This window comes from Microtus pennsylvanicus, chromosome 13 (genome assembly GCF_037038515.1).
Source record: "Microtus pennsylvanicus isolate mMicPen1 chromosome 13, mMicPen1.hap1, whole genome shotgun sequence".
In the NCBI taxonomy this organism is placed as follows: domain Eukaryota; kingdom Metazoa; phylum Chordata; class Mammalia; order Rodentia; family Cricetidae; genus Microtus; species Microtus pennsylvanicus.
Genome location: NC_134591.1, coordinates 21,378,482 through 21,405,278, shown reverse-complemented (window position 1 = coordinate 21,405,278; position 26,797 = coordinate 21,378,482). Strand labels below are relative to the sequence as shown.

At 44.6% G+C, this 26,797-nt stretch overlaps 2 protein-coding genes across 6 annotated transcripts in view; one reads left to right on the top strand and one right to left on the bottom strand.

Moving 5' to 3' along the window:
* Positions 1–18,137: 18,137 nt before the first annotated feature.
* On the bottom strand, positions 18,138–24,621 carry LOC142834269 (uncharacterized). The gene is made up of 4 exons (XM_075946564.1): positions 23,927–24,621; positions 23,373–23,425; positions 18,571–18,702; positions 18,138–18,393 (listed from the first exon to the last, which is right to left on the bottom strand). The coding sequence occupies exons 1-3, from the start codon at positions 24,619–24,621 to the stop codon at positions 18,608–18,610; spliced, it is 843 nt and encodes a 280-aa protein (XP_075802679.1). The 3' UTR covers positions 18,138–18,393; positions 18,571–18,607.
* Psip1 (PC4 and SRSF1 interacting protein 1) overlaps positions 24,118–26,797 on the top strand; it is a 39,971-nt gene continuing 37,291 nt past the window's right edge. For all 5 annotated transcript variants that reach the window (XM_075944601.1, XM_075944602.1, XM_075944603.1 and 2 more), the window contains exons 1-2: positions 24,118–24,253; positions 24,598–24,807. In XM_075944601.1, coding sequence (XP_075800716.1) covers positions 24,736–24,807 — 72 coding nt within the window. In that variant the 5' untranslated portion in view covers positions 24,118–24,253; positions 24,598–24,735. The remainder of the gene's footprint in view (positions 24,254–24,597; positions 24,808–26,797) is intronic.

Here is a 26,797-nt window from a genome sequence, read left to right as displayed (position 1 = left end):
CTCCAAAGCCTTAGAGAAACCCTGTCTCGAAAAACAAAACAAACAAAAAAAAATACACATGACCAGTAAATATAGAAAAAAATGTTCAACTTCACTAGGTGTGGTAGTTTGAATGTAATTGGCCTCCATAATCTCATATGGAGTAGCACTATTAGGAGATGTGGCCTTGTTGGAGTGGGTATGGCCTTGTTAGAGGAAGTGTGTCCCTGTGGGAGTGGGTTTTGAGGTCTCTTTTGCTCAAGCTTCCCTCAGTGTGATAGTCAGATGACTTCCTGTTGCCTGCAAGATGTAGCACTCTCTCAGCTCCAGCACCACATCTGCCTGCACACAGCCATGCTCCCTGTCATGATGATAATGGGCTGAACCTCTGAAACTGTAAATGAGCCACCCCACTTAAAAGTTTTCCTTTATAAGATTTGCTGTGGTCATGGTGTCTTTTCACAGCAATAAAAACCCTCACTAAGATACCAGATGTCTGCTTTGATAGGCATGACCATGCTGTTGTTGGGAGGAATATGGAAGACTTTGAGACTTTGGACTAGAAAAGCAGTTGAATACTTTAAACGGGGCTTACTGGGCCTTCCTAGTAGGAACATGGAAGACAGTGATGCTTGAAGAACCAAAGTTCCTCCATTTTGTCCTCTGCCTCTATTTTGTGTCTTATGTAAGCTATTTCCCATAAAACATTCTAGTTCTCAGAAATGGCTAGAGGCAAAAGTGACAGGGTAGCCATCTGGAAAGTACAGATAACCATAGAATGTCCCCACCTGAAGGTCAGCTAATAAAAAACTTGACAAGCAACAGGTGAGGTTAGAAAATAAAATTTCTGAAAAGTCCGTAGACATGAGCCGATCAGGACTGAACCTGTCACCCCACACCCTTCTAATGTAACTTTCCTGGTCTTTGCCTTTAAATACTGCCCGCTAGAAGGACGGGGTACCTCCTCTTGCCACTGCTGCACAGGTTGCTTTGATGAGGTCTCTGCTGGCTTGTATTGTGCACATAATAAACTTTGCTTTGTGATTTCGGTGAGTCGATCTCCCTGGTGGTCTTTTGGGGTCTCCATGGATTGGGCACAACAAATGGCTAGGCTGATGTGGTCCAGCTCAAGAGGTTTCAGGAAGAAATAATATTAGTATGTGGCCATCAGTATGCGGTATTTTTGACAAAGACTGTTTATTTTTTGGCCTCGTCCTAATAATCTAAGACTAAATTGAAGCGTTTTCATGTAACATCATTGGCAGAGAGATTTCAAGACAGCCTAATATTGACTGTGTTGTGTGGCTATTAGTAGTCACTCTTATGTAGACTGACAATGAAAAGGAGCAAGGGAGCCAGGCGGTGGTGGCGCACACCTTTAATCCCAGCACTCGGGAGACAGAGGCAGGTGGATCTCTGTGAGTTCGAGACCAACCTGGTCTACAAGAGCTAGTTCCAGGACAGGAACCAAAAGCTACGGAGAAACCCTGTCTTGAAAAAATTCAAAAAAAAAAAAAAAAAAGAAAAAAGAAAAGAAAAGGAGCAAGCAAGGCAAGAGAAATAAAATGTCCAGGTCGAAGAGAAAAGGAACACTGGGAAATGTAGTGCTAGTGCCAAGTCTAGTGCTCAAGGAGATAAAAAGTTTTAAGAAAGGCCTGATGCTAACTGAAATAAAGGGAGTGGTGTCCTCAGTGAAGGACCCTACCCAAGGAAGCATCCACTTTGTGAAAAGGAATTAAAGGAGACCTTAAGTAGTAAAGGGAACTATAAACAACCAAAAGCTAATGCAAATGTGGTTGAGCAGAAGGGGCCAAGTTCCAGCCCTAGCAAACAGCAGAACTTGGAAGATTCAACCACATGGATAGTCAAGGATACAAGTAAGCGGTTGTGGAATCTCCCTTAATGGCAAAGGAAAGCTGCTGAGGCCAGGCATATGTCAGGGATGTCCTTCCACAGAGGTCCAGAGAGGCCATTCTATGAAGCTGTGAAGGTGAAGCTTAGATTGCTTTGAAGACCCTTAGATATTGGAGATGCCAGAGTTATAGGATGCCTGCTGAGAAAAGCTGCAGATTGGGTATAGAACCAGCACAAGAGAGAGAAGTGTGTTGTCAACAAAGCTAAAAGGAGTTGGAGATCTGAAGAGTGCTTTGACATCAGGCTGGAGATGCAGAGCTTGGAGTTTGCCCACCTGGTTTTGAGTCTTACTTTGGTCCAATATTTCTTCACTATGCTTGTAATGGATTAGGGGCAACAGGCAGTGAACAGTGGGTCCTGAGAGCAGCCAGTCCCAGGCAGAGATAGTGCAGTTCCCACAGGTCTCCGAAGGTAGCTGGTCCCGGACAGGGAACCACACTGCATGTGAGAGACAGATAGATAGGCACACAATGCACAGTGAGGTTGGATATTTATTTAGTAGGTTCTGGAAGGGAAGTGGAGAAGGGGAGAAGAGCAGAGAGGCAGAGAGAGAGAGAGTGAGAAAGAGAGAGAAGGGAGAGATAGAAGCTGCCTCTTCAAGAGACTGTTGGGGGGGAGTGGGCATGACTTGTCTCTTAAAGAGACAGGACATACCATTACACTGCTCCCTTTCCTCCCTTTTGGAACTACCATACATCCTGTGCCATTGTTTGTTGGAAGTATGTTATCTGCTTTTTGATTTTGATTTTACAGAGGGTTGCAATTAAAAGATTGTCCTAAGTCTCAGAAGAGACTGGATTTTTAAGCAGTGTTGAGATTGTGATATGAGGACTGAATGCATTTTTGCATTATGATAAAGCTATAAGTCTATGGGGACCAGGGAATGTAGTAGAATGTAGTGGTTTGAATAAGATTGGCTCCCATAGGCTCATATATTTGAATGCTTAGTCACTAGGGAATGGAAGTCTTTGATAGGATTAGAAGGATTAGGAGGTGTAGCCTTGTTGAAGGAAGTATTTCACTAGGGGTGGACTTTGAGTTTTCAAAAGCCCATGCCAAGCCCAGACATTCTCTCTCTCTCTCCTCTCTCTCTCTCTCTCTCTCTCTCTCTCTCTCTCTCTCTCTCTCTCTCTCTCTAAGTATATAGCTCTTGACTAATCAACAGCACTATGCCTACCTAACAACATGCTCTCTGCCATGATGATAACCTCTGAAACTGTAGTCCTCAATTAAAGGCTTTTTTCATAAAGAGAGTTATTTGATCAAGTTATCTCTTGACAGCAATAGGACAGTGACTAAGATAGTGTCCTAGCCTCCCTTTGCTGCTGTGACAAACCCCAAAACAAAAGACATCTTAGGGAAGAAAGGATTTGTTTTTCTTACAATTCCAGGGTATGGTCCAGGCAGTATCTTAAAACATTACAGCCACAGGCAAGAGCAGAGAGAGAATAGATACATGGAGCCTTGCTTGCTTCTCTCATTTCTTTCTTCTCTTAAGCTGTTCAGAACCCCATGCCTAGGGAATGGTGCCAAGCACAACCTGCTCTTCCTGTGTCAATTAGCAATCAAGACACTTACCCTCAGATGTGTCCACAGCCCACCCAGACTAGATAATTTCTCACTAGTACTGTTGTGCTTTCCTGTCGCTTTAAGGGACAAGCCACGCCCACTCCCATTACCTCTGACCTGCCCGCTGCCATCTTGGGCCCTTCCTTTTCTGCTTCCTTGATGTGCGTGCTTTTTATTATAAGGAAGACCTGGGAATGTTATGGTTTTGGTCCCTTTAAGAGACAAGCCACACCCATTCCCCTCCCTATCCGCTGAGGCAGGCTGATCTTAAGCTTCTGGCCTGAGCTCGCTCTCTTTTCCATCTTCCTCTCAGAGAGGCAGCTTTGCTTCTGCCTCTCTCCCTACTTCTCTGCTTCCCCCCCTTCTCTGTCCCTTTCTCCTCTTCTCTCTCTCTCTCTCTCTCTCTCTCTCTCTCTCTCTCTCTCCCTCTCCCTCTCCCTCTCCCTCTCCCTCTCCCTCTCTCTCTCTCCCCCCCTTCACCCTTCCTCCTCCATAACCCCCTGAATAAACATTCAACCTCACCCTGCCTGTCGTGTCTATCCATGTTTCTGTCTTCTGCCCGCCCGCCTTGTGTCTCCCTGCCTGGGACCAGCCATTGCTCAGGGACCAGCAGCCTTCTCTGCCTGGGGCCCACTGCCTGTTGCCACATGGCCTGCCACCACTGCTCTGAGACCAGGAGCTGTCTCTGCCTGGGACTGGCTGCTCCAGGGCCCGCTATCTGCCGCCACATGGCCCACCACCACCGCTCAGGCCACCACTCTGGGACCGGCAGCCATTTCTGCCTGGGACTGGCTGCTCCCAGGGCCTGCTGCCTGCCACCACATGGCCCGCTACCACCATTTGGGACCTACAGTATTTCTGCTGCCTACTGCCGCGGGGATCTTGCAGCATTTTTTAAAAAAGAACAATAAGTACAACCTTACTTGGAGATTGTAGTTTGTATCAAATTTACAGTTATAATTAAATATCCATTGTCTTAGTTAGGGTTTCTATTGATGCGAAGAGACACCATGACCATGGCAAATATTATAAAGGAAAACCTTTCATTGGGGCTGACTTACAGGTCAGAGGTTTAGTCTGTTGTCATCGTGGTGGGAAACATAGTGGCCTTCAGGCAGACATGGTGCTGGAGAGGTAGCTGAGTGTTCTATATCTTGACCCACAGGCAACAGGAAGTGGTCTGAGACACTGGGCAGTATCTTGAGCATATATGAGACCTCAAAGCCCGCCTCCATAGTGACACTCTCTCTCCAAGACCACATCTACTCCAACAAGGCCACACCTCCTAATAGTGCTATTCCCTGTGGGGGCCATTTTCTTTCAAACCACCACACTACCAATCAGGGAAATGCAAATCAAAACGACATTAATATTTTACCTTATCCCAATCAGAATGTCAATCATTAAAAAAAAAACCTGCAAATGCTAGTTAGTATGTGAGCAAAAGAAACTCGCATATGCTGCTAGTCAGAATGGAAACCAGTCCAGCCACTATAGAAATCACTATGAGGTTTTCCTTAAAAAGCTAAAAGTAAATTTTCTGTATGACTCCTAAACCATATGGAAAAACCTATATTTACCCAAAGCATTCTAAGTCATCATATGCCAGAGATAATTGCCCATTGATGCTGAGTTTCTGTTTTCAAACCCTTGCTTACTTGTGTACCATAGCTTGGAGAGCTATGTACAAGATTCTGACCAATGGACCATAATAAAAAAACCTCAGTGAGACTTCAGGGAGGGCTTCTGGTTTGGATGAGATGACTTAGTAAACCTGCCCCTCATCCTATGCCATTTCTTCCTTCCTAAAACTTAACTATGGCTCCCAAAAGAGCTGTCATCTCTTGTCTGTGAGTAGACTAGATAGGAGGCAGAGCCACATCAGCCTCCCACCTACCCAGCGGCAATGCCTCGCCACATTATCTTCCCAGCTTCCCAGTGGCAATGCCATGCCACATCAGCCTCCAGCTTCCCAGTGGCAATGTCATGTGCCTTGTGTATGCTAGGCAAGCATGAACCACACATATTCTCACATTCTTTTAAAACTGTTTAAATCTAGCCGGGCGGTGGTGGCGCACGCCTTTAATCCCAGCACTCGGGAGGCAGGGGCAGGTGGATCTCTGTGAGTTCGAGACCAGCCTGGTCTACAAGAGCTAGTTCCAGGCTCCAAAACCACAGAGAAACCCTGTCTCGAAAAACCAAAAAAAAAAAAAAAAAAAAAAAAAAACTGTTTAAATCTTATATATTTAATTATCTATCTATTGAGACAAAGTCTCACTGTATAGCCCTTGCAGCCTGGAACTCACTCTGTAGACCAACTGGCCTTGAACTCACAGCAATCTGCCTGCCCTTGGCTCCCAAGTGCCGGATTAAAGGTGTGTGCCACCATACCTGACTTTTTGTTATTTTCATTATTCTACATTTATTTATTTGGAGTGTGTATGTACCATGAAGTTCATGTAGAAGTCAGAGAAGTTGACTCTCTCCTTCTACAATGTAGATTCTGTGGACTGAACTCAGGTCTTTAGCTTTGGTGACAAGTGCCTTTACCTGCTAAAACGTCTTAATGGCCCCTGTAACTTTAATTTTTTGGCAGGATCTCACTAAATGGACCATGGTGGCCTTGAACTCACACTGTTGCTCAGATGAGCTTTGAATTTATGATCCTCCTCTGTCACCGTCTTGAGTAGCTAGTGTGGCAGTTAACGCTGACTGTGAACTTGGCAGGCTCTAGAGTCATCCAGGAGACAGGCCTTTAGTACATCTGTGGGGGAATTTCTAGACTGAGCCAACTGAGGTGGGAATACCTAACCAAATGTGGATAGGCAGCTCCATTTCCAGGGCCGGATCCTGGGCTGAACAGGAAGAAAGAAGCGAGTTGAGCACCAGCATTTGTGGTGGCATTTCATTTCTGCTTTAATAAATGAAACTTGAGGATCAGAGAGCAAACAGCTGCACTCACTGGTCAGCCTTACAGACCAGGCAGCGGTGACACACACCTTTAATCCCAGCAGCCACACTCGCTTGTCATAGAAACCAGGCGGTAATGGTGCACACCCTTAATTCCAGAACCAGGAGGAGACAGCTCTCAGTCTCAGTCTCATTCTGAGGTTTCCTGGAGGCAGGACCGCCATTTTTGGACTGAGGTTAAGGTAAGAGCCAGAGGCTGGCTGCTTTCCTTTCTGGTCTTCGGGTTGAACCCCAATATCTGTCTCTGAGTTTTGATTAATTGTGCTTCAAGCATTCTTCACTGACTCCCTAATTATGGATGCAATCTGACCTCATTCTCCTGCCATCTTTATTTGCCTGCACGACAGACTGGACCCTTGAACTGTGAGGCAGAGTAAACCCTTCCTTCCTTGGAGGTTGCTTGGGACATGTTTGTTTGTTTGTTTGTTCTGGGGGTTTTGTTTATTTGTTTACATTTTTCATGTATGTCTCTGTGTGTGGATGTGTATGTATGTGTGTGTATGTGAGTGTGTGTATGCATGTGTGTATATATGTGTGTGTATGTGTATGTATGTATGAGTGTATGTGTGTGTATGTATGTGTATGTGTGTATGTGTGTATGTGTGTGTATGTATGTGTGTGTATGTGTATGTGTGTGTATGTATGTGAGTGTATGTGTGTATGTATGTGTGTATGTATGTGTATGTGTGTGTGTATGTGTGTGTATGTATGTGTGTATGTATGTGTGTATGTGTGTGTATGTATGTGTATGTGTGTGTATGTGTATGTATGCATGTGTGTATGTATGTGTGTATGTGTGTGTATGTATGTGTGTGTATATGTGTATGCGTATGTGCACACAAGGGAGGGTTATGCATACAGAGGCCAGAGAGGGATATTAAGTATCCTACACCATCATGCTTTGTCATTTTACTAGGCTGCCTGGCCAGCTATCCAGCTCCTGGGATCTGTCTCTACTACCCGGCACTGAGGTTACACACAAGCCATGCCTGGATTTTGTTATGTGGGCGATGGGGATTGGAACTCAAGTCTTCATGTCTGCTTAGTAAGCACTCTGACTCATTAATTCATCTCCCTAACATACTTGTCACGATAATAAGGAAAATTACTAATCCGTGTGTGGTAGCACGCCCCTTTGGTCAGGGGGTAGAGGCTGGCTGATGTCAGAGTTTGAGGCCAGCCTGATTCACAGAGTGAGTTCCAGAAAAGCAAACACTACATAGACAAACAAACAAACAAAGTGAAAGACCCCAGCTTAGCTGCTGTAATGCCGTTTTGTAAAGCCTTCACACAAACAAATTTTTTTTTTTTGTTTTTGTTTGTTTTTTTGAGACAGGGTTTCTCTGTGGTTTTGGAGACTGTCCTGGAACTAGCTCTGTAGACCAGGCTAGTCTCGAACTCACAGAGATCCGCCTGCCTCTGCCTCCCGAGTGCTGGGATTAAAGGCATGTGCCACCACCGCCCGGCCACACAAACAAATGTAAGTTCAAGGTAAAGTCAGTACTCCTAGGCAGTCAAACCGGATATCTGTGGTCAGACACCAGGCCTAGGAGGGGAACGAACAGTTCTGGGAAAAACTACATGTACCCTAGATAGGACCAAGTCTGCTATTATTATCAGACCTTCATGTCTCCGGGGAACTTGTCCCCTAAATGAACCCATCGCCTCATTCGAACTGACCAATGAGATCCCTGTAACCATGCATTGCTTCTGTATGCTTGCTTTTGCCACCCTTTTCCTATAAAAAGACCTTCTCCCAGCCTGCAGGCGCGCAAGTCCTCCAAAAGGACTTTGCCGCCCACAGGTACCTGTGCCCACCCAATAAACCTCTTGCTAATTGCAGCCAGTGGTCTCGGATTGTTCCTGGGTTCAGGGGTCTCCTCCTGAGGGAAGGTCTTCTCTGAGGGTCTTTCAAAAGAAACAAACAAAACAGAAAGAAAGAAAGAAAGAAAGAAAGAAAGAAAGAAAGAAAGAAAGAAAGAAGAAAAAAAGAAAGCTGGGCAATGGTGATGCACACCTTTAATCCCAGGACTTTGGAGGCAGAGGCCGGTGGATCTCCATGAGTTCGAGGCCAGCCTGGCTTACAAAGCAAATTCTAGGACAGCTGGAACTGTTACACAGAGAAACTCTGTCTCAAAAAGCCAAGAAAAGAAGGAAAGGCAAGGAAGGAGGGAAGGAAGGAAGGAAAGAAAGAAGGAAAAAGAAAGAAAGAGGAAGATAACTAATACATCAAGATTATGGACATTAGCTTCCAAGGCCTTTTATGTGTTAGCTATTTTATCCTTGGAATATAAGCATAAAGAAAACCGAGTTCCTACCCTCACGGAGTAAAATAGAATTGAACATTATGGTTAAGATGTGAAGAATGGCGCTGAACATGATGGCTCACACCTTCAATCCCAGCACTCGAGAGGCAGAGGCAGGAGGATCTCTGAGTTCAAGGTCTTGGTCTACAGAGCTAGTTACAGTACAACCAGAGCCACACAAGGAAACCCTATTTCAAAAAACCAAAAAAAAAAAAAGTGGAAGGAGAGAACTTAACCCACAAAATTGTCCTCTGATTTCCAAATACACACTGTGGTATTATGAAATAATAATAAATTAAAAATTTACAAGTAGCCCCTTTTCTTACAATTGTATGTATGTATGTATGCATATATTTATGTGTGTATGTGTGTGTGCGCGCATGCGTGCACATGAGCACCACCGTGTGTGGAATTCAGAGGACAATTTGTGAGGGGTGGTTCTTTCCTTCAACTACATGAGTTCCAGGGATCAAACACAGGCCACCAGCCTTCTAACTGCGGCGGCTGTGCCAGTCTCAATGTAAACAAAGAGACTCAACAGCACAAGGACAAGCTAAATTGTAATCCTGATAGAGAAATAACCTGCAGGAAGGTAGGAAAAAGCAGATAATGGAAACAAAGGAGAACAGAGAAGAGAAAGCAGAATTCCAGAATGAAGTCCTAACAAATCAATGATGACATTAGATACAATCCCTTTACACACACCGACTAAAGGACAGAGAGGTGCATCATGGGTATACAGCAATTACAGTGTGTCTCTAAAAACACCTCAACTATATAAACAGGTTAGTTTAAAATAAGAGTGATACAGGGTGAGGAATATGGTCAAGCGATATACGTATTAAATAAATTAAAAAATAAGTGACTGAAAAAATCATATCATGCAAATGTTTATCAAAATAAGAAGGAAAACCACATGGTGATAATGTCTTTAATCTCAGCACTTGGCAGAGGCAGACAGATCTCTGAGTTTGAAGCCTGGTCTACAGAGCAAGTTTTAGGACAGCCAGGACTACACAGAGAAACCCTGCATCTTAAAACAAAAATGTAAGCAGGAAGATGGGCTCAGTTTGGCCCAGGCATATAATCCCAGGAGACTGAGGCAGGAGGATCACAAATTCAAGGCCTGTGTGGGATATAAGAGAGGGTTCATGACCAGCCTGAGCAATTTAGGGAGGCTGTCTCAAACTACAAAACACAGAAGAAAGGGCTGAGATGTAGCTCACGGGCAGAATGCTTGATTAGCGCAAGCAAGGCACTTGGTTCACTTCCAAGCACCACACACAGACAAGTAGAAATGCAGTAAGCAGGAGTAGCTACATTACTAGATAAAGCAGGTCTTCCAGGGAAAGATAACAGCAGTGCAAAAAAAAAGGCATTCAACAAGGACAAAGCATTTACACACAGAGAGACACAGAAATACACACACCACAAAACTACAAATGCACAAAGCAAAAACTATGTATTTGAAATGGAGGAAAGAGTAAACCCACAATTCTAGTTAGAGACAAATCCCTCTCAACTATTGACAGAATCAGAAAGCTGTAACAATGGGGAGGAGGAGACAACTTAGTGGTAGTTGGAGGCCTTAGGTTCATTTCTCAGCGGCGCGCGCGCGCGCACACGCACACACACACACACACACACACACACACACACACACACACACGGCGGGGGAGGTTTGTGGGTATGGAAGCACACTGTAGTCCCAGCAAACCAGATGCAAGCAAGGCGGAAGGACAGCAGCAGTGTCCAGGCCAGTGTTACCTACACAGCGAGTCCAGGTCCAGGTCACCGGGGCTGCTGAGTGAGACTCTCAAAAACAAAACAACACCCCGACCCCCACCCCCAGAATCCGATACTCTCAACCAGCAATCAGAGTTGTTGAACATTTCACTTAATTAAACCATTCTTTTAAAGATTTCTAAACGTCTCTGTGTGGTGTTTCTCTAGACAGGGTTTTTTTTTAAAGTATTTATTTGTTTGTTTGTTTATTTATTATGTATACAATATTCTGTCTGTATGCCTGAAGGCCAGAAGAGGGCGCCAGACCTCTTTACAGATGGTTGTGAGCCACCATGTGGTTGCTGGGAATTGAACTCAGGACCTTTGGAAGAGCAGGCAATGCTCTTAACCACTGAGCCATCTCTCCAGCCCCTGGTGTTTCTCTATTTGCAACATCTTTCATAATAAAATTTTAAAATAACTAAGAAATTAAAAACGTTAAAGATGCTGCGCACAGGGTGGAGGGCAGTGCCCCACAGGGTGGAGGGGGCAGTGCCCTCTACCTGAGGCTTCACTGCAACTGCTTCCCCCTCCTTTCACCTCCTGGTGGGGCTGTAATCCATCAATCAGGACCGCCAAGCTCTTTAAGATGCAACTGAGGAGACACTTGGTCCACGGGAAACCCAAGGGAGGAGTGGAGACTGAGAACAACATATTATTTTGAAGCGAGCGGGGCAGGATATTTCTGTGCTGTAATTTAAGATCGAAGCGGCTTGAACCACTTAGTAAAGAAATGACAGCCTATTGTGAACGACAGGGTTAGTGAATCAGGCAGCTCAGAGTCCTGTCTGATGGACAGCCAATCAATGAAACAGACGCGCCCACTCAGTCGAACCGGAGGATGAAGATACAATTAATGAGGGCGGAAAGTTTCCCCTGAACGTGAAGAGTACTACTTTATTCCAGAATTTTGTTGCGGACTAAGAATACATTCGCAGCTGGAAAGTAGCAACTTGGTTCCCCACAAACCAGAGTATAGTATTCTTTATTCTTTCATTTTTTCCTTTCTCCATTCCTTTTTTTTTTTTCTGTGCACAAAGTGCATATTGAGCCTTAAGAAAAAAATTGCCAATGTTATGTTTTGGCTGACCTCAGATGGAGATGGTATGGGGGAAAATCTAAGTCCTGCCCCCTTGTCATAAACTAAGATCAAATAGGCGTCCGGAGAGATAGCTCAGGAGTTAGGAATGAGTACTGCTCTTGCAGAGGACCCAAGTTCAGTTCCCAAGCACCCACGTCAGGCTGCTCACAATGGCCTATAACTCCAGCTCCAGGCTTTGGCCTTCATAGACACCTGCATTCATGGGTACATAGACACACATGCACAAATACAAATACTAAAAGCATGGTCAGATGTGTGTTAATAGAGCTCAGTTGGGGCTGGAGAGATGGCTCAGAGGTTAAGAGCATTGCCTGCTCTTCCGAAGGTCCTGAGTTCAATTCCCAGCAACCACATGGTGGCTCACAACCATCATGATGGGGTCTGGTGCCCTCTTCTGGTCTGCAAACACACAGATAGAATATTGTATACATAATAAATAAATAAATATTTTTAAAAAAATAGAGCTCAGTTGGAAAGCAGTAGGGTACTTTCTTTTTATTGATTGATTGACTTTTCGAGACAGGTTTTCTCTGTGTAACAGCTCTGGATGTCCTGGAACTCACTTTGTAGAAAAGGCTGACCTTGAGATCCTCCTGCCTCTGCCTCCCAGAGTGCTGGGACTAAAGGTGTGTGCTACCACCACCAATCACGATAATTTATTATATTTGAATTGCCTATACTTTTGACCTGAAGATGCGAAGGCTTCTGCGTTCTTGTGAACTTCTAGAAGCAAGAAGGGAACCTGATGGTGGGACTCGATTTCCTGGAGTCAGTATTATTGGACTCAGAGTAACCTTTTAGTTGTGGTTTTGAGCTCTGTTTGTCTCCCTTATAACCCAGGCCAGGCTATAGTTCATGGGCCTTCTGCCCCAGTCTCTTCGGTGCTGGGATTGCGGATAGAGACCACCATACCTGCCTCCAGTATTTGTTATTAAGTTTGGAGAACTGGGAACGTTACTCAGTTGGTGGAGCTCCTGCATAGAAGGCAGAGGAAGCCCTGGACTCAATTTCCTGTTTGAATACAACATATGTTTAATGCCTGTAATCCCAGCACTTGGGAAGTAGAGAAAGGAGGGTCAGAAGTTCAAGGTCATCCTTGGCTGTGTACCAAGTTTGAACAAGCCAATCTGGGTTACATGAGACCCTGTCTCAAAAAATAAAAAGTTTGTGAAATTCAAGCTTATGGCATTAATTGGATCTTGTGATTTTTCTATTTTCCTTATAAGCACTTATTGCTTAACAGAACAGCAATGGCCCAGTTCTGTCTCATCTATCTCTCAAATTATATAAAAAGGGTATAAAAGACTCTCATATGAGCAAAACAGACACAGCACTGACAAGAAATACAGACTATTTGAGTGTCTCCTTATTCCTCTCAAAGAAATAATTCTCAGTGGTTTTATGTGTGATGAGCATTTTGCACATGCATGCCTTGTGCCTGCAGAGGTCAGAAGAGGGCATTGGAGCCTCTGGAACTGGGGCTACAAACAGTAGTGGGCTGCCATGTGGGTGCTGGGGATTGAACCTAGGACATCTTTACACAAACCTGTGACTTCTCACTCACTTAGCAAACTATGATTTTAACAGATATCTGGGAAGTTTCCAAAATTCCTATTTCCAAATATGTCAGTACAAATTTAGGATAAAAATGTGATTCTGTCAAACGGAATGTATTCTGAAATAGTAATATACTTCAAACTTATTATAACATTTTTCTAGCTAACTTTTAGATTACTTTAATCCTGTAACATGTTAAAACATTTCTAACATGTGTTAAAAATTTAAATATATGCTAACTGCCAAACTGAGTAATATATATGTATATATTCCCCTTTAATTAAATATATATGTATGAAAGTTTTTAAATGATTTTTGTTTTAAAGTTTATGTATGTGTCTCTGTGTCTGACATATATGTGTAGGTATCTGCAGAAGCCAGAAGACATTAGATTCCCTGGAGCTGGAGTTATAGACACTTAAGAGCTACCCAAATGCTGGAATAAAACTTGGGTCCTCTGGAAAGGAGCAAATGCTCTTAACTGCTTAGCCATCTCGCCAGCTTCCCACTGTCCTTATCTAATGACGGGTACAAATGAAAGACTGTAAGTAAATATTTCAATACAATCATTTGATGTGAGATTCCTCTCTATGCTATAAATGTTTATTACCATTGGTTAATAAAGAAGCTGCTTTATTTAGCCTATGGCAGGGTAGAATATAGCTAGGTGGGAAAACTAAACTGAATGCAGAGAGAAAGAAGGCAGAGTCAGGAAGATGCTGTGTAGCTGCCCAAGAAGCAAGATATGAGGTAACAAACCATGAACCTCACGGTAAAATAGAAAATAATAGAAATGGGTTGATTTAAAATGTAAGAGCTAGCTAGAAATATGCCTGAGCCGTTGGCCAAACAGTGTTATAATTAATATAGTTTGTGTGATTATTCAGGTCTGGGAGGCTGGGAAATGAAAGTACAGTCATTAAATATTAGTCCTTGGTTACGATGCATCTGCTTAACAGAAGTAGCTTGAATAGAACTTTGATGATGAATATTTTATCAAAATCTGTTATGTATGTTATATGGCTTAGTCACTGTTATACTGCTGTGAAGAAACACTGTGACAATGGCAGCTCTAGGAAGGAAAGCATTTAACTTGGGTCTGGCTTACATTTTCAGAGGGTTAGTCTATTATCTTCACGGCAGGGAACATAGCAGCCCACAAAGTACTGGAGCAGTAGCTGAGAGCTACATCTTGATCCACGAAGGGGCAGGGAAAGAGAGAGAGAGAGAGAGAGAGAGAGAGAGAGAGAGAGAGAGAGAGAGACACAGAGAGAGACAGAGAGACACAGAGAGAGACAGAGAGAGACAGAGACAGAGAGAGAGACAGAGAGACAGAGAGAGAGACAGAGAGACAGAAACAGAGAGAGACAGAGGGACTGAGTCCGGTGTGGGCATTTGATACCTCAAAGCCCACATACAGTGACGCACTTCCTCCATCAAGGCCACACCTCTTAATCCTTGTAATCTTTTCAAAGAGTCCCTGGTGACTAAGCATTCAAATATATGAAAGTATGGAGGTCACTCACATTCAAACTACCACATTATTTAATTAGTTATGCATGACTTAGTATTACAAAAACCCATCTAAAGAACTGGGAAAATGGCTCAGTTGATAAAATGTTTGCTATACAAACAGAAGGATTTTAATTTAGACCCCTAACACATATGTAAAACAAAACAAAACAAGGGTGGGCACGTTGAATCTGGAATCCCAGTGCTGGAGAGACAAGACCAGAAGATCCGTGGAGTTCATTGGCTAGCCAGCCTCATTGGAGAGCTCCATGTTCATTGAGAACCCTGTCTCAAAAGACAAGGTGGAGGGCAGTAAGATATCTCAATGTGAGAGATGCTTGCTGCCAAGCCTGATGATAAATAACCTGAGTTTGATTGTGGGACTCACATGGAATCAGACATTTTGGTTGGGACTGTTGAGTCCCTAGTAAATGACACAGAGACTTATTATTAATTACGAAAGCTTATCCCTAGTTCTTTTATTTTTTTATTTTTATTTTTTGGTTTCTCGAGACAGGGTTTCTCTGTGGCTTTGGAGCCTGTCCTAGAACTAGCTCTTGTAGACCAGGCTGGTCTCGAACTCACAGAAATCTGCCTACCTCTGCTTCCCAGGTGCTGGGATTAAAGGCATGCGACACTACCAACCAGCTTGTCCCCTAGCTCTTTTTTTTTTTTTTTGTTTGTTTGTTTGTTTTGTTTTCGAGACAGGGTTTCTCTGTGGCTTTGGAGCCTGTCCTGGAACTAGCTCTGTAGACCAGGCTGGTCTCGAACTCACAGAGATCCGCCTGCCTCTGCCTCCCGAGTGCTGGGATTAAAGGCGTGCGCCACCACCGCCCGGCTGTCCCCTAGCTCTTATGACTTAAATTAATCCATTTCTATTCATCTGTGTTGCCACATGACTTGTAGCATTTACCTGTCCTCCTGAATGTCTTGCTCCGTCTCTGCTAGCATTTCATGGCATGCACATGTTCACGCCAATAGAGAAAAACATCTGAAGTTGATCTCTGGCCTCACAATCATACATACATGCATGTGCACCCTCCCTCATGAACATGTGTGTGTGTGTGTGTGTGTGTATACATACCACCCATACACTCACACACAAAACCCATCCAAATTAGAGGGGATAGAAGTGGGATGAGAGAGAAGTATGGGGTAAACAGGATCAGTGTGTGTTTACATATGTAAAAATGGCAATACAATTCACTTTTTGTATTAATAGCATGCTAGTTAAAAAAACATGAGGAAAAGTCTATACTTTATTATCACACATACAAATGCAGATTTAAAAACCCATCCAATGGGGCTGGCAAGATGGCTTGGTGGTTAAGAACACTCATTGCTCCTGAAGAGAACTCAAGTTTGAATCCTAGAATCCACATGGTAGTTTACAACTATCTGTAACTCCAGTTCCAGGACCTGAAACCCTCTTCTGATTTCCATGGGTACCAAGCACATAGGTAGTACACATACGCGCAGGCAAATCATTCATACATATTAAAAAATAAAGCAAACAAACCCCACCCATCTGATTATAAAATGCAAAACACCCAAATTCAGTAAAGAATATGGATCACTTTGCCGGGTGGGAGTGATGGGGCACATGCCTTAAATCCCAGCACTCAGAAGGCAGAGGCAGGCAGATCTCTGTGAGTTCAAGGCCAGCCTGGTCTACAAGAGCAAGTTCCAGGACAGGCTCCAAAGCAACAGAGAAACCCTATCTTGGAAAAATAAATAAATAGATAAAAGAAAAAAATATAGATCACCTAAATGAGCTCCACTTAATATATATTTAAAAAAAATTTTAAATACATTTTTTGTTTTTGAAATTAATATAATTATATAATTCCCCCCTTCCTTTTTCTCACTTCAAGCCCTCCCAAGTACCATCCTCCATTTGCTCTCCTTTTTAAGAACCCATCTAATGGGGCTGGTGAGATGTCTCATTGGGTAAAAGCACTTGCCACCAAGCCTAATAGCAGAGACAACTGTTAGCATTCAGGCATTTACACTGGCCTGCCCTCAGGGACCTAGCAGGATGTGTCAGCAGCAGCAGCCAAGATGTGGCACTGTGCATGTCTCTATGTGCATACGCTATATCCCCTAGTTAAAAAAAGCAAGCCCGTGTGGCTCCACTCTTCCTTCCTTCTGCTCTTACTTGGAGGTCACCTCTGCATGCACGCGCGCACGCACGCGCACACACACACGCACACATGCAATAAACATCCTATGTGAGCTCTGTTGCATGGTATGACTCCTTGGCTCCAACCCACCAGGGTTACCTTCTGCAATTAAACTATAATAACAACCTCAACTGATCCCTGGGACGCACATGGCACATGGAATTGTTCTTTAACATCCACACTGTGCCAGAGAACACTTACTAATAAATAAATAAGAATATAATAAAAAATATAATATAATCCTGGAGGCTGAGGCAAGAGGCGCAGCTGTCAGATGCTCACAAAGGCAAGGTCAACCTTGGCTACCTGAGACCTTGTCTCAAAAAACAGAAAAGGAAGAAAGACAGGAGGGAAGTGACAGGTAATTTTGGATCCTGGTAAGTTTCTCCGACAACATAGTAAGCCAGATCAAGCCAAGTTAAAAGACCAGGTTTAATCTGAGGAAAGCAATCATCCAGTGACTGTCGGGAAAGTGAGCAGAAGAGAAATCCCTGTGCAGGTCCAAGGACCAGGGCTTAACTCCCTGTGGGTGAGATCTTGAGCTTCAGGGGAGGAGGAGCCTGGACTTTAGGCAGTCTTTCTGAGTGGGCAGGGTCCGGAGAGGGAGGAGCAGAGCACCCCAACCTTCTTGGATAAATGGGTGATGGTTCAAGTCTGCTTACTACCTGTTGGTATAGGACTACATGGTGACAGGGAGTAGGGAGTCAGTGGACTCAGGCTCAGCCGGAGGTATGGGTGAAGAAGCATTCAGTTAACTGCCATCCTGGAGACCTCAGGAATTTGTTTCTTGAGGAAGCAGAGAAGGCAAGTTGCTAGGAGAAGAAAGAAAAAAATGGTTATTATCACAGCCCTATGAATGAGGCTAGCCATGGGAAGAGTGGAGATTGCCGGGAAGAATGAAGCGGAGACATGCCCTGGTTGTACAGAAGAGGCAAAGTTGAACGACAAAGATGAACGAGCAAGACACAAGAGCATATATGCTCTTTATCGGGACATTTTGAAAAACCGGAAAGCAGAGGGTCCCAGTTGTAGGACAGACCATTTATCCTGGATAGGTGCCCACTTGAGCCTGGAGATGTGGTACCAGCGCTGATGTCCTAGGAGCTTGCGAGGGCATGGCATGCCAAATTGGGGATGATGTGTTCCAGGAGTAACTGCACCATCACTACTTCTTCTTCTTCTTCTTCTTCTTCTTCTTCTTCTTCTTCTTCTTCTTCTTCTTCTTCTTCTTCTTCTTCTTCTTCTTCTTCTTCTTCTTGGGGGGGGGGGTTTCGAGACAGGGTTTCTCTGTGGTTTTGGAGACTGTCCTGGAACTAGCTCTTGTAGACCAAGCTGGTCTCGAACTCACAGAGATCCGCCTGCCTCTGTCTCCCAAGTGCTGGGATTAAAGGCATGGGCCACCACCACCCGGCTGCACCACCACTTCTGCTGTTTCCCTGGAGATGGGAAACGCCTCCATCCATCCTGTAAAGGTGTCAACAAGAGATAATGGAGCTTTTTAAGAGTGGGCATGTGGCCGGGCGGTGGTGGCGCACGCCTTTAATCCCAGCACTCGGGAGGCAGAGGCAGGCGGATCTCTGTGAGTTCGAGACCAGCCTGGTCTACAAGAGCTAGTTCCAGGACAGGCTCCAAAACCACAGAGAAACCCTGTCTCGAAAAACCAAAAAAAAAAAAAAAAAAAGTGGGCATGTGGGTGAAGTCAACCTGCTAGTCCTTGCCCAGTTGGTATCCTAGCTTGGTGTCCTCAGAGCTGGTACAGGGGCTGGCATAACTGGAAAGCCCTCTGCCATTTGGCCTTGGCACATGTCTAGCAGGAGGAGTGGACCTGTAAAATAGGAAGAGAGAAAGGAAGGAAGGGATCAGGAGTGAAGAAAAGGACAGGAAAAGAGAAAAAAACTATGCTAATGTAAATTGAAGAAGCATGATTGTGTGTGTGTGTGTGTGTGTGTGTGTGTGTGTGTGTGTGTGTGTGTGAAGTGCTGCACAACCATGTGTGTGGATGTGCATGTGGAGGCCCGAGGGGTCAGCCCTGAGTGTCATTCCTTAGGAACCATGTACTTTATTTTTTTATATTATTTTATTTATTTATTTTTATTTTTTGTTTTGTTAGAGACAGGGTTTCTCTATGTAGTCCTGGCTGTCCTGGAACTCTCTGTAGAACAGGCTGACTTGAATTCAGATTGGTCTGCAGAACAGGTTGACTTTGAATGCAGAGATCCCTCTGCCTCTGGCTCTCAGGTGCTGGGATAAAAGTGTGTGCCACCACTGCCTAGTTATATGCACCTTATTTTTGGAGACAAACTCTCTTGCTGGCCTTTTCTCTAAATAAGCTAGGCTAGTCCCAGGGATGCTCTGCTCCCTCCCAGCACTGGCAACACACCCATGTGCCATCCTTGCTGGCTTTTTCTCCCGTGGGTTCTGGGGTTGAAATCATGTTCTCATTTGCACAGCAAGTACTTTGTCTATGGAGCTACCCCTCAGTCCCAGCAGAGTAATGAATATACACAGAAAATTTAAAAATCAACTACTTTGCATTTTCCAATCTGTACATGAACTCAATTTTTCAAAAGCCCTTAATTTTCATGTTATTTAAGCCAAAATTCTTTTTTCTTTCCTTTTTTCTTTTTCTTCCTTCCTTTCTTTCTTTTTTTTTCTAGACAGGGTTTCTCTGTAGTTTTGGAGCCTGTTCTGGATAGTTCAGATAGATTAGGCTGGCCTCAAACTCACAGCGATCCGCCTGCCTCTGCCTCCTGAGTGCTGGGATTAAAGCCATGTGCCATCATTGCCCCACTAAGCCAAAATTTTCTACTAATCACTGTGGAAAACATGATAACAAGTCAGATATATTTACATTTAAAAAGTAAGAGCAAAAATCCACACCAGCCGGGGATGGTGCACTCCTTAAATCACCAGCACTCAGGAAGCAGAACTAGGCATATTTTTGTGAGTTTGAGGTTAGCCTGGTCTACATACATAGCCAGTTCCAGGACAGCCAGGAGCCAGGACTACAGAGAAACCCTATCTAGAAAACAAAACAAAAACCAAAGCCAAACAAAGAAAAAGCTTGCTTTAATTAATTTGGCCATGATGATTTGAGTCGGTGGTCTATCTTCTTGCATCTTTGGGATTAATAATAATAAAACAGATCAGTAATTACTATTAAGTATAAGGTTGGTTAGTAAGACTATATGAAAGTCAGAACTGTGGGAAAGTATGAAGGAATATTTTTTGTAATAAGCATCAAATTTCATTTAGAAAGAAAAGCTATTAAAATATTTTAGATCTTACTTTATTTTTAAAATAGTGTGTATTTTTTAAAAGCAATCATTTTTCATTTTACATACCAATCCCAGTTCCCACTCCTTCCCCTTCTGCTCCTCCCACCTTTCCCCCCCACACCATTCCCCATTCATGCCTTAAAGAGGGTAAGGCTTCCCATGGGAGTCAACAAAGTCTATCTAGCCTATCACTTTGAGGCAGGACCAAGGCCCTCCCAACTGTATCTTGGCTGAGCAAGGTATCCCTTCAGAGAATGGGCTCCAAAAAGCCAGTACAAGCACTAGGGATAAATCCTGGTCCTGCTGCCAGTGGCCCCAGAGACTGCCCCAGCTATACAACTGTCACCTATATTTAGAGGGCCTAGTTTGGTCCTATGGTGGTTCTGCCGCTGTCAGTCCGGAGTCAGTGAGCTCCCTTTACTGTTCGTTCGGTGTTGAGTACCTGCAAAATACAGGCACCTATGAGGATAGTTGGTTCTAAGTAGTTTAAAAAGTAGGAAGATTGTAATAAGAAAGTGAGGCACTAGAAGATGATAGTTAGGTGTGATTTTTGGATTGAGTTATTTAGGAAAGAGTTAAACGGAAGATCATCCGGGCCATGGGGTGGGTGGGGAGATTGTTAGGGAATTGAAGCAGGGCTAAGGGAACCGGGCTGCCTCTACTTCCAGCATCTTTCTCTAATTAGGAGCCCCTCTCAGCCTTCTGCAACCTCCAGCCTTCCTGCACAACCTAGAGCGCTTGTGAAATTACAAAACGGAGCGGACCAGAGAGCACAAAGGCTGGAAGTTGGTTCGGGCCCTTGATGGCGAGTGTGCTTGGGCAAGTTGCTCATCTTCTATGAGCCTGCTTTCTCATGTGCAGAATGGGAAGATGGTGCTTGTGTTTTGTCCAGACACACTGAGATTTGCTGCTCTCTTTGGCTAGCTGATTACAGTTTTGGGAAGTGTACTCTTTCTCCTGTGGTGGGAGGAGCAAAGCTCGGCCAGGGGCTTTCACACACCCAGCCATTTCCATTCCCACCTCCCCTCCTCCTTTTTCCCTTTCCCCCCCTCTTTTCCCCTCCCACTTAGATTCAGAACCGTTGTTGCCAGGGATTATGGCCCTTTGTTCTCTGGAGGCTTAAACCACCACCTGTTTTGCTTTGATTTGTTGTTTAAAAGGTGTGACCTGTTGTGTTCAGACTACTGGTAGCTAAAATTGCCAAAATGTGCCGCTAATGAGTGTAAGTATCATACTGGTTCAACACTCGTACATCAAGTGCATGTCCCTTTTCATTTTTTTTTTATTCCTGATTATCCCTACTAGCAATAACCACCTCCTTTACTTGTTGGCATGGCCATTTAGCACTAACACAAAGGTATCTTTAAAAAGCAATATACACCTTCATCTGATAGTCTTTCTCTCTGTGTGTCTCTCTTTCAGAAAAGGCTTTGCCTACAGGTTGGCCTCTAATTTCTCATCCTCCAGCCTGCGTTTTACTGCTCCTGTGGATTATAGCCATCACCACCGTGAGGACTTCCAGTGGATTGTAAACTTTCTCTGCAACTTGAGTATTCATAAAGGTCACCAAGGATGGAAGGGGGCAGCAAGGTGACGCAGTAGGTAAGGGCCCCTGTTGCCAAACCTGGAAAACCCGAGTTTAATCTTGGGACCCACATAGTGGAAGGAAGAAACCTGCTTGAACATGGTGGCCCCTGGTCTCCATAGGCAGTGCCTCTACCACAATAAAAAAACAAAAAACCAAAAAACCCCAAACAAAAACCCAATAACAAAACAAAATAAAACAACAAAAAACCCAAACCTGGGGATCTTGTTAAAAATGCAGATTAGTAGATCAGGGAGGTTAAACTGCTATCTAGTTCTCAGGTGAAGAAACAAAGCAAAACAAAAAAATCTGGGGCTCTTGTTAAGATGCAGATTAGTAGATGGGGTGGTGAAACTGCTAGCGAGCCCTCAGGTGAAGCCCAGGCTGCAGGGCCTGAGGACAATTGCAGTTTCAAGGCCCTGTAGCATTGAGGACAATGGCTGGGTGCTGCTTTGATACTTGTTACTTAGGATCAGACATTTTTCCATCTCTTTCCAGGTCCATGATTTACACTCACACCTGACAGTTGTTTTGATAATCGCTTAGTTGTGCTTTCTTTCTTTTTTTCTTCCCTTCTTAATCAACAGTGACACATAACAGGGTCTGTTTCTGCTCACATCTACACCGAGACATCAGTAATCCAGTTTTGTGGTTTTTTTTTTCTTTCAAGCCATGTTTTCCCTGTCTAACTCTGGCTGTCCTGGATTTAGCTCTTTAGACCTGGCTGGCCTTGAACTCACAGAGCTCCACCTGCTTCTGCCTCCACAGCGTTGGGACTAGAGGTGGGTGCCACCACCACCTGGCAATAATCCACTTTTAAAGAATCAGTTTTACCTCCTTCTTGCTGTGCAACTTTGGATAGCCCCCTAAACACAATATCAAGTTCAGAACGATAAACTTGATGACATGCCACCAATATTTCCCGTTATTTCTTTTAGTTCCACACGGAACCCTCTGACTAATGCAGCTCTACAGTTGCCTCCTTGCAGTAATTTAACATTTGGATGCCTTATTTCCTTTTAAAGGCATGGAATATTCCTTTAAAAAAATAAAATCCCACAATTTTTGCTATTCAAACAAAGCCTTTTCGAATTTATTCTCAGCTGTGAGTCTTTATTTAAAGCAGTATTAGATAGGCATAAATACTTACACGTTTTAATATTTTTCATGTCATTAACTTTTCTAGCCTGTCTTATATAGGAAATATCTGATCTTGTTAACGTAGGTATTTTCAATATCAAATAGTGCTTCATTATAAACAGCATTTTGGGGAGAATCAATGAAGGATGAAAGAAAAATGTCTTCTACTGTACCACATATTTGTTGAAAACCAGGGTGTTAATGGATAGAAAAATTAGATAGTTCTGGTACAGTAAAAATCATGAAGTGTCAATCCACATCAGCAAGCTAGGTATGTTACAAAATATTAAAAACATTCATTGGCTAAAGGATCAAAAATAACATCACCTTTAAAAACGCTTTAAGAGGTGAATATGTAGGTGTTTGTAAGACTTGTCTCTTGTACCACCTATTAGCCACCACTATCCTAAGGAAATAAAATTTTAAATTTAGTTTAGGCCCGAATCTATGTCCTAACCAGCTAACTGCGCTTTCGGTGTCATTGTTTTGTACCTTTCACGTTTTGCATCCACTGGGATTGCATTTTTCTTAACGGTTCTCCGTGGCTGAAATGGTAAAGAAATGAAATAAGGCTTTCTCACGTTACAGTCCCAAGGAAAAGAAGACTGCAAAGCCCATTCTGCGATGTTGAAGAGGCCTACAAGGTGCACACCCTGCAACTGCTTCATAGCCCAATTTGATCTCTGGGTTTTTGCACAGCTCCTCTTTTTTTTTTTTTTTTTTTTTTGGATGATGTAAACCGCGCAGGAGCATTACAGTACCACCACCTTAGAGGAGGAGGCGAGAACAATCACCTCGAACTGCCAGTTTTTCTTAAACATGTAGCCATGGGCTACAGGCCCGAATATCCGCCCCCAAACGGGGTTCACAACAATCGTTTCCTCCCTCCCCGCCTTTTACATACAGTACACATACAAATACACACACGCAGAGCAGCCAGCAGGGGCGGGCCGGGCACGACCACTGTGCCAGCCGCGGGGGTGGGATACAATCAGCTCCGGCCCGCCTCCCTGGAGGCCCTTCCCGTCCCTCTGGTCCCACGGCACCTGGCTGCTGTTTCTTGTAAGCAGGGGCACCTGTGGGCCCTCGCGTCTCCAAGAGCTCCGCTTCCGAGCCACGACCCTCGCCAGTCGCCGCGCCACCCCCATCTGGGCGAGCAGTTGGTACGGCCCAGCGCTAGCGGGCGCCGAGCGGGAGCCGCGCGGGAGCGGCGCAGCGACGGCGGCGGCGGCGGCAGCGGTGGCGGTGGTGGTGGCGGTTGCAGCTCGGAGCCGTTGAGACGCCTCTGCGGCAGCTGGTGGTGCAGGTGGCCGGCGTGGACGTGGGCACAGGCGGCCAGCGCGCCCCGCAGCCCCAGCGTCGCCGCCCGGCAGGTGAGGGCCGCCCCGCCCCCGCTCGGCGCGGGTGGGAAGCGGGCGGCCGCGCTAGCTGCCTCCCTCCCCTCTCCCGCCGCGCCCCTCCCTCGTGGGCTGCGGCCCGTGGGAAAAGCGCTGGCAGCGATGGGGTGGGGAGGCGGGCGGCCGGGTGGCGGGCGGTGATGCTGCCTCAGGTGGCGGCGGCCACAGGCCCGGACGCTGCTCGGGACCGAGGCCGCGCTCCGAGGAGGCGCGCAGGCGGCTCCCCCTCCCCCTCCGCGGCCTCCCCTCCCCCTGGCCTCCTCCCCGCGGCCCCTCCCTGGGGTTTGCGCTTTAACCGCCCTCCCTGCTGTCCCTCGCAGGCTCGTCGGGACACCCCGAGGCATCCTCCCCCGCCCGCGGGCCCGCCAGTCCCAGCTCGTGTCCGCGCTCGCATCTCCCGACCGCGGCTGTGCTGCTCCCCCTTCTGGTCTTGGGACTCCCGGCGTCGCCCCTCCAACATGACTCGCGATTTCAAACCTGGAGACCTCATCTTCGCCAAGATGAAAGGTTATCCTCATTGGCCAGCTCGAGTAAGTGATTTGTAGCCCCGGTGGAGCGGTGCGGTGCGGCAACCTTTCCAGAGGCCTACTTCCCATCGTTTCTTCTCCGCTTCCTCTCCCTCGCTTCCCTTTACCGTTACTTGGATCCTTTCATTTTAGTTTTTTTCAGTACTCTTCCCGTGCAATTTGTAAAATTGTCGGCTTTTCTGCATACCCGCGCTTTCCCTGTGGCTTGCTTTTGAGTCTGACAGGTGTTCTTCATAGGAAATATTTAGAGATGACATTCAGCTAATGTTCCATTGTAGGCGAAATCAACAAGTATGATCTTTATGTTTAAAAATGACATTTCCTTAAATTTTGGAATTTTGAATAAAATACAAATCATCAACGAAATATGCAAACTACAAACCCTTGTATGTCAGATGTGATTAAACTAGATTTAGACATGTTTAATATAGGATTTGCAGTTGGTGATGCAGTTGGGCCTTTTTAATTCACATTCCTTGTCTTATGACCTTGAAGTTGCTTTATGGTTTTTTGTTCCCCACAGGCAAGGGGGAGGGTGTAGACGGTACCCTGGGTTAAGGAAACCTGAGAAGTCTTAAGGACTCAAGATGTGATATGAAAAACCCAAGCTCCATTTTCAGAAAAAAAAGTGATTTTTTTTTCTAGTTTATAATGGTGCCTAGGATTAGAACATGATAAAGAATTTTGATTAGATAAACTCATAATTTTTTAGAAAATAAACTGATGTTCTGAAATTGTAATTATTCTTCATACAGCTCATTTTTGTTTTGTTTTGTTTTGTTTTTTGAGACAAAGTTTCTCTGTGCAGCCCTGGCTGTTCTGGAACTCACTCTAAATTAACTTGTTTCTTTCAAGACAGTACTTCTCCCTGTAGCTCTCTTTGTCCTGGAACTTGCTCTTCAGGCCCAGCTGATCTTGAACTCATAGATCTGCCTGCCTCTGCCTCCCAAGTGCTGGGATTAAAGGTGTGCGCCATCACTGCCAGTTGAAAAAATAATTATTTTAGAAATCTTTGTTTACGGATGTTTTGCCTTTGTATATATATGTACACCACCTCCATGACTTGTGCCTTGTGCAAAGGATTGTTTGATCCCTGAAACTGAGGTTTCAGACACTTCAGAGCTGCTATGTGGATACTAGGAATTGAACTTGGATCCTCTGGAAGATCAGCAAGTACTCTTAACCGTTGAGCCATCACTCCAGCTTAGGAGTTCATTTGGATTGGAATAGGATGTTTTTACCACCCCACCCCACCCCATTTTCTTTTTCTTAGAAGCAGCTCAATTTGTTTTTTGGTTTGTTTGCTTGCTTGTCGGTTGGTTTGTCATTTGAGACAGGGTTTCTCTGTTTAACAACTCTGGCTGTCCTGGATTAAAGTCATGCTCCACCACAGACCTGGAGTTCTGACCCTTACTGTTATTTAAACATGGGAAAATAGTGCTTTAAGCTTTTGTTTCGGTCTGCTTTTATATTTTTTTTTAAATTATTTCGGCTTGTAAGTTTGTGTGTCATGTGTATGCGAGTACCTGAGGAGGCCAGAAGAGGGTGATGGACCCTAGAAGAAGTGGTTGTAAGGGGCTTGGCTTGGGTGTTAGGAGCTGAACTGGATCTTTGGAAGAGTTGCAAGTACTCTTAACCACGGAGCCATTTCTCTAGCCTCACATTACTTACTGTTTGTAGAGCCCTCCTGCAGGATTGCACAGCAGGTGGAGACTCCTGTATGAAATGCTTGGTGTCAGATGTGTTCTGAAAATGAAGTAATTGGGGATTTTAGAAAGCTAATTGTACACTGCTTTAAGATTTGCTGCTGGGCCTGACAGTGGTGGCATAGCCTTTAAACCTAGCACTTGGGAGGCAGAGGCAGGTGGATTTCTCACTTCAAAGATAGTCAGGGCTACATAGAGAAACTGTCTGGAAAAAGAAATAAAAACAATTTGCATGAAAAATAATTACGATTTCAGAACATCACAGTTTATTTTTTAAATGATTTTGA

Bases quoted from the DNA above. Each gene is read 5' to 3' on its own strand.
- LOC142834269 (XM_075946564.1), bottom strand. From the start codon at position 24,621: ATGCCTCGGGGTGTCCCGACGAGCCTGCGAGGGACAGCAGGGAGGGCG. The intron at 23,426-23,926 runs GTGCCGTGGGAC...TTACCATTTCAG, and splicing joins TTACAAGAAACAGCAGCCAG to CCACGGAGAACCGTTAAGAA. The intron at 18,703-23,372 runs GTACAAAACAAT...CCTATTTTACAG, and splicing joins GTGGATGCAAAACGTGAAAG to GTCCACTCCTCCTGCTAGAC.